The sequence below is a fragment of the Microchirus variegatus genome, assembly GCF_963457635.1.
Source record: "Microchirus variegatus genome assembly, chromosome: 6".
In the NCBI taxonomy this organism is placed as follows: Eukaryota; Metazoa; Chordata; class Actinopteri; order Pleuronectiformes; family Soleidae; genus Microchirus; species Microchirus variegatus.
In genome coordinates, this window is record NC_139807.1 from 4951248 (window position 1) to 4958875 (window position 7628).

General features: G+C 40.4%; 2 protein-coding genes across 2 annotated transcripts; one reads left to right on the plus strand and one right to left on the minus strand.

Annotated features, from left to right (window-relative positions):
- Nucleotides 1-43: 43 nt before the first annotated feature.
- Nucleotides 44-1972, plus strand: timm8a (translocase of inner mitochondrial membrane 8 homolog A (yeast)). Its single transcript, XM_083891596.1, has 2 exons — nucleotides 44-240; nucleotides 1358-1972. Exons 1-2 carry the CDS (start codon nucleotides 130-132, stop codon nucleotides 1517-1519), a joined length of 273 nt encoding a protein of 90 aa, XP_083747722.1. The 5' UTR covers nucleotides 44-129; the 3' UTR covers nucleotides 1520-1972.
- A 70-nt stretch (nucleotides 1973-2042) lies between these two features.
- Nucleotides 2043-7373, minus strand: LOC310928202 (magnesium transporter NIPA2). The gene is made up of 6 exons (XM_083890699.1): nucleotides 7338-7373; nucleotides 6882-7014; nucleotides 5118-5174; nucleotides 4782-4872; nucleotides 3885-4045; nucleotides 2043-3759 (listed from the first exon to the last, which is right to left on the minus strand). Exons 2-6 carry the CDS (start codon nucleotides 7012-7014, stop codon nucleotides 3122-3124), a joined length of 1080 nt encoding a protein of 359 aa, XP_083746825.1. The 5' UTR covers nucleotides 7338-7373; the 3' UTR covers nucleotides 2043-3121.
- Between the last annotated feature and the right edge of the window lie 255 nt (nucleotides 7374-7628).

Sequence of the window (7628 nt, forward strand, 5' to 3'; positions counted from 1 at the left end):
CGCGCTGTGATTGGCTGAGCGACTTCCTGCTTCCCGTCGTCCATTCATGCACGTGAAGGTCAGGATTCCAGTGTTAACTTGTTCATAAACAGGTCAATTCTGCCTTCGCGGCGTGTTCGTTGGTGAGTGATGGACGGTCAGGCGGCTACAGCTGACCCTCAGCTCAAGCACTTCATCGAGATCGAGTCTCAGAAGCAAAGGTTTCAGCAGCTGGTGCATCAAATGACTGAGGTTTGCTGGGTAAGACTAGCTTCAAGCTAACAGTGTAGCCTGGCTACGGGTTTTTCTACTCATGTGTTTGTAGCAGCTGGTTTTTTGTTCAAAATGTGTGTTTTATTTACTGTAAACTGTAAACAAAATGTGTAGATTACGCCGCACATGTCCAGCTGTGAGCAGCGTTATGTTAGCAGTGTATATATATATTATACTTAAAATCCCTGATTTTTTTTCTATATGAAGTATAAGTACTAAGCTGTGTTTGGATAAGTATATGTATGACTTTACATCTAAAGTACGTAATGTAGAAAGAAATGGCTGATGTAATCACACTGTCATCATTAGATTATTATTTATGCATTAAGAGTTGGAGCTGTTTCACTAATTGTTTTATACTAGTTTAACTTTTGCCGATTATATATCTCTGTTATTGTTTTTTCTTAGTAACATGAGTAAAGATTAAGTTAAATTACGAATTAATGATTAATTGCTGTGTCCAACTGAGTCTCAGAATTTAAAATATGGATAGCTCAATCACCTTTTGTTTTCCATGTGCGTATTCTATTGTGACAACAATTAGAAGATTAATGGATAAATATTCAACAACTAAATTATTTGCCTACATTTTTGATAATCAGTCACTTAGTTTCCGCTTCTTAAATGTGACAATTTCACGTTTCACTGCTTTTTGTATTATAGTCAATAGTTATGAGGCATTTTGGGACATCATATTTTTGTGGTGATCAGAAATTATAATAAATATGCAGCATATTCTTGAACCATGTAGCTACAACCTAGTAACATGTTTAGCCCTAATTTACACTCTGGTTCCATGATGGTTGTGGTGCACGTCTGTCTCTTTGGAACGTATTGTGTTTAGTAAAACATTTTCCCAGTTTTAGGGTTCATAAATGGTATTAGGTTTTTGTTTTCAGTTTTGAACACGTACCAATTATTGGATTGCCTCTTTCCTTATTTAAAATAAAGTTTTTGACAGTTAAACACGAAAAGACTGCTTTTTATATAGAATTAATTTGTCAAAGTTACAGAACAAACAACCTACCATTAGTTGGTGCCCAACTCTTGCTTGTAGTGCCATGTATGAGCTGTTGGGACTTAATTGCTCCATCTCTGTCTCCAGGAGAAATGTATGGACAAGCCGGGGCCAAAGCTGGACTCCAGGACAGAAACATGCTTTGTTAACTGTGTGGAGCGATTCATTGACACAAGCCAGTTCATCCTGAACAGACTGGAACAGACCCAGAGAAGCCGCGGCGCATTCTCCGAGACCATGTCGGATTAAAAACTGTCAGCATATGGACTCGCGGGATTCACGGCCCCCTTCTCTGTAACAAGACCGTTTGCTCCTCAAACAGCTGACCGACTGTTGCAGAACTGGCTGATCAAGTGCAAAAAGGAAGACACAAGTGCCTGAGATAATCAGTGTATGTGGGTGTGCAGGCCCTGAGTTGTCCCCCGTTTGACGGGATAAGAGTGTTGCAAAAATGCTTATGGCGAGGTCTCCTGCTCACAGATGTTAACACTGTCATGTTGCACTGAGTCGACGGATTCAAGCCATTTCACTGATCAGGCTGTGAAATTGGATTTGAATTGATAAAGATCCACTGCTTCAATCATGTGGTTATGAGTGGGAGACTGCAGAAAGGTCGACGCGCCTGGGACATTCAAGTTGCCAACTGATTTCACAGCTACAAGGACTCAACCACACACACACACACACAGATGTAATTTAAGAGAACCAATAGTCTTCTGGACTGTACATATGCAATAAACAAAATGCCACATACTCGCTCTGTCCATCTTTGTTATGTTTTTAATCAGCTTTGTGAAAAACAAAGTTAAGACAGATGTGTTCCTGGTTGGCACAGTGGAAATTCATAGAGCGAAAGAGCATTCTTTGGTGTGACTCATATGAGGTATTAACAGTAACTCATGGGCAGGAATTATAAAAACTTGTTCATCAACAACAGACTGAATACAAGTTGAGATTATAGTTCATAATGCATTGATTTGTGCAACACATTATCGAGGTTAAAGATAAATAGGTATCAAGGCACAGTGTGGCTATCGCAGTTTAATATTATATCTTCAATTTATCTTAAAACAAATAGCTGTAAACGGGAAGAAGAGGTACACAGCATTGCAACAAACAATCACATAAATACAAATTTAAAGAAATAAATGTACCACTGCGAAAATAAAAGTTTACATTCCAGTGTGTCCGAGTGAGTCGTAGCTCAACTCAAACTGCTTTTACATGAAAACTGAGGGAGCATTTAAGGCACAGTGCATTAGATCAGATCACTCAGAACAGGATGTTAATACCAAGTCTAAACTGGGTGATTATGTTCACTTTTATGTAACGGTTTATCCAGTGCATAATGCTTAGTGTTAGGCAGACTTAAAGTCCATATTTAGTAAAATTTTCTCGTCACAACGTTAAACTAAAATGTGTATCAAAGCTTCTGAATTGCAATAAGTAACATTCATGGTGAGAATAACACTGTTATAACCAATTCCCACTGCTCAAAAACACAAGGTTTGGACAGTTTATGACCAGAGGGAATGTGGTTAATAGCCATTCACTTCCGGGTCAAATGTCTCGTTATTGCATCTAGGTTTAATCACCTTTGGTTTTGAGCAGCAATGGTGAGACCGTAAGACCGAGTGTATACGCTAAATACTTCTTCACTTTGGGTAGCGATAAATTGTCCTGCTTTCTTTTAAGCGCAAAATTGTGACCCACATTCACATTCCATGGTGGTGTTTTCTTCTTCCTCTGACTCAGACCAACCACCAACCAATAACAACGGAGTAAAGTGCAGTTTTCTAGCAGTTTCACCAATCCCTGGCATCCTCAGCTAATTTTAGAGAGAAAGAGGCTTTAGGGAGCCCTCTGGTGTGTACCCCACCCTGCTTTTGTGCCCCCTTCTCTTGGCAGGTTCATCTCGTCTTCCTCTGCTTGGCTATCCTGGGTGGGAAGAACCAGATAAGGCTGCTGGCCACGTGGAGAACCCTGAAGACCCTTCTTCAGGAACAGTGGGAGGGAATCCCAGCTAAATGTGATGTCTTTGAAGGCGTGGAGGAGGAAGATCCCGAAGATGATGGTGAGGAACCCACTAATTGTACCCATTACTTTGTCAGGGGTCATGCGCAGCCATTCCTTAAAGAGGATAGCGGAACAGGCCATGACAGATGTGGTGAAGAAGACGTAGTAGATGGGAGTGACCATGGAGGTGTTAAAGATATCGAGGGCTTTGTTCAGGTAACTAATCTGAACACTGATGCAGATTATCAGGCAGATGACTAAGGCCCAGAACAGGGGTTCCTTCAGCACTGGTATCCCAGCAAACAGCTCCTTAATGCCAATGCCCAGGCCCTTGACACAAGACACAGAGAGGGAGCCAATCACAGAGCAGATCAGGATGTAGACCAGTATATTCTTCTGTCCAAACCGTGGAGCCACAGCAAAGATAAGAACCAGGCTGCTCCCCACAACGCACACAGCAAACACAATGAAACCTAGTGGAAGGCGGTCAACAATGAGTTAGTACCATGAGAAAGAAAGCCAGTCGACCGTTAAACACAGGGATTTAGTTTTCACAGCACTGTTAATAGGATTCGCGCGGGTTGGGTTCTGCTTCTACCTGGGTCTTTGAGCTTCTCCGCCATGGAGGTGAGGGAATCGACCTCCTCTTCTTGTGGGGCATGGATCACCATCACAGTGGAGCCCAGGACACACAGCATACAGCCAATCTTCCCATGAACATTCAGCCTCTCATTCAGAAAGTAAGTGGAGAGCACAGCACTGGAATAAAAGGGGTAATAAGTTATTTTTAATTGTATTATTATGACCATTAACAAATCTCAAGAATAGAACAGCTTTCAGGAGGTTAAAGGTGCCATATGTAAGAATGTGGCCAAAAACAGTTACTACATTCAAATTCAAAATACTGACGTCTTTTAGGTTTTGTTTTCTGACGTAACTGGCAACCCATGGTTGCTTGGCAGCTGAGACTCTACTGACTGCAATGACTGGTAGACGGCGGTAGACGGCGCCACATGCCAAAACATGATTTCAAAACATAAACGTGATTTGCAGTCTGCAAAATATTTTTTTTAATGCAAATATTTTGGCTTTACTGTTGTTGGTGGTGAGTTCAGTTTCTTATATGAACATTATTCCTGAGTCTCTGTGACATATTAAGAGGATTTTATGGCCAGTTGCTTTAGATTTATTACATAATGCACCTTTAATAGTTTTACTATATACTAGTTTACAACTATAATAATGTTAGAAAACGGCAGGGCAGAGCTGTGAGGCCAGGAGGAACAACAGGGAGAGATAAGTCTTCAAAATATCTTCAAAATATCTCTTACTCACTTCCTTAACAGTTTCAAAAGTCAATCTGTGAGTGGATCAATAAGATAAGAACTATTTTTTTGTAAACAATATCTACATGTGGAGGGTAAAGCAGTAGAAAATGAATAGAATAGCATAGACAACGTGATGTGGTCGGTAATAAAACCTTGAATACATTTACCTCACAAGTACACTCAGCGCTCCGAGCGGCGTCACCAGTGTGGCGGGCGCAAACGCGTACGCAGCGAAGTTCGCGGCCTCTCCGGTTCCCACTAGAACATATCAACGTCATTGTCAGTGAGCACAAACTCACAGCTGTTGCTGTTGAAATGATTCCCTCAGAACAACAACAACCCACATATGCAAATGACTTCTCTGGAGGAATGTGTACTTATTAGATAGATACTGCGTGTGGGTGCCACTGCGACGTCACCAGCAAAAATACCAAACCCACTTTTCTTTAGAAAAACAAAGACCACAATGTTTCTGAGCTCGTCACCAAGTAAATCGTACTTACTTGAAATGAGTCCTGCCCACCACAGCCATTCTTTCAGGTATGCATACCCGCCTTGACCTGTTGACATACATGAATAAATGTGAGTCATTTTTTTTTTTAACATTCTCACTAAAAATCCTGTCGTCTATCAGATTTATGTAATGTATAGTTGACTTTTCATGGTGAGGTGTTTTTACTGGTCGTTTAATGTCTGCATCTCCCATCATTTCCACAACACTTACTTTTGATTAATATCTATTAAGTTACTTTATGCAGAAGTGGAATATTTTTGTGCCACATCTTCTGTCTTACAACCTACCTTTTTAACATAGCCTATAATCGAAGCTAGATCAGGTAGTCCTGATTAGAATAGTCTATCTTATGCTGCCATAGGCTTAGACTGCTGGGGGAATTTCCCATCATGCACACAGACTTTGCACGAGCCACACTTTCTCTACCCCGTCCTCGATTTTCCATCCCTCACCACTTACCCGATGTACCCCCATGAGATGTAGCACATAAATCTACATATAGCACATCTCTAACTGATTTTAATCTCTTACAGTTCTGCTGACACCAGTGAACGACATGAGGTCAGGACAGGAAAGAAGACTCCGTCATCCCCAAGTCTCTGACCACAACAGTCTTCACTACAGGCTGTGACAAACCCAGTGATCCAGATGATCCTGGCATTTAAAGACTTTTTTCACTTTTTATTCTTGTCATTGTGCATTGTATGTTTTGGGTACCTACTTTGGGTATCTACTGCACGTCTGTCCGTCCAGGGAGTGGATCCCTCACCTGTGGTTCTCCCTAAGGTTTCTACCCTTTTTCCCTTTTTCAAGGGTTTTTTTTTCCCTGGTAGTTTTTCCTTACCCTGGTCGAAGGTCTAAGGACAGAGGATGTTACCAACCCAGTGAAGTCCCGTGAGACAAACTATGTTTTGTAAACTGTGGGCTATATAAATATAGATTGATTGATTGATTGATTGATTACAGCTGTAGTTTTTCTCCCCCAGATAAATCATACTTTATGACACACGAGTTTGCTGAAAATTATTAGAAGAAGCAGAAGAAGTTACTTCATTAATACATTTTAAATCTGTTAACAGCTTTTTTGCCTAAATTGACATTAAAAGGTCATTCTTAGGCTACACAAACCAATTGCTTTTAATTTTTAAGTGATTATTCTCATATACATATAAATAGCTGAAATTAAATCACATCTCAACTAACTACACCAGTAAACACTTACTTTTTTAGTTTTAATATCTTGAAGTGTATCTCGATTTTAGACCCTTAGTTTCGACAAAATGGGTAAAAAGGCACAAATGTTGGCACTGTTCGTTTAAAGGACACGATGAGAGATGTACTTTTACTTTTGATTCTGTATCTTCATTATGAGCATGGCACGTATACATTTGAATGTAACCCAACAGGTATAATTATGGCACTGTTAATAACCTGTGTCATACCTGGCAGTTTGAATACATGAATAAAATATGATATACCATATTATATATTTTATGATGCTGTTTTCAGACTCATCTGAGTAAAAATGTACATTAAAAGTTTTATAAAAGTGGATCATATTGTCTGGCACCAAAGTTTATAACATTGTCAATGCATCACTCTGTCATCGTGTAACACGTTAGTGATGAAATACTGCACTTCCTTAAATGTTATGACAGACTCACATTCATAAAATAACTCCCTGTCCTTCCTGCTTCTGGCTCTCATTATTGTTATTATTGTTTTCATTATGACATAAAGTATGCTACAGTACCTGCTCGCTTTGAGCCCTTGCTTGCCAGTCGCAGCAGACCTTTCTTTTTCAGGATGTAACTGGCACCGATGAAGATACTGGAGCTCAGCGCTAGAGACAGACCGATGTAAAAGTCCAGGCGGTTCACTTCCATCTGAAACACAAAATGGCGTCTCTCTATCTCTCTCTTTTCTGTTTTTTTCCCCTCTCTGTTAGGCTACAACAACCGGACTTTAGTGAGGAAAAACAAGCTCTTGTTGGGAAGTTTTCCAGGAGTCAAGAAGCAACAGAAGGCATTTTCAACATCACATGACAGACTGACGCCTCTGCTGCGGAGAGAGGCTGGAACTATAAGTGTTCAAACCACCACAAGAGCCACGAAACAACACAACTAACACAACCTATGTGCTGTTTTTACGGTAAAATAAACGACGGATTTAACTGCTGCGTAATGACACGGTTTTTAACTTGTTTTACCTCCGTTGTAAAGTCAACTCCATCCGCCGTCGTTGACAGCAGTGTAAGGAAGTGATTGAGCAGGTGATTGGCTGAGATTGAGGGGAGGAGCATAAAGTGTTCAACCAACACAGCCATATCCAAGCACCGCCCCCTCTGGATTGAAGAGAGTTTTGTCATGGTGGCCACTCGTAGTACTGCAACAAAAAAATACTCATGCGGCCCAAGAAAATAAATTTTCCATTACTTTTTTGTCAAAATTTGGACAGCAACTAAAGTATGACTTTTTGTCAAAATTTGTACGACATACTA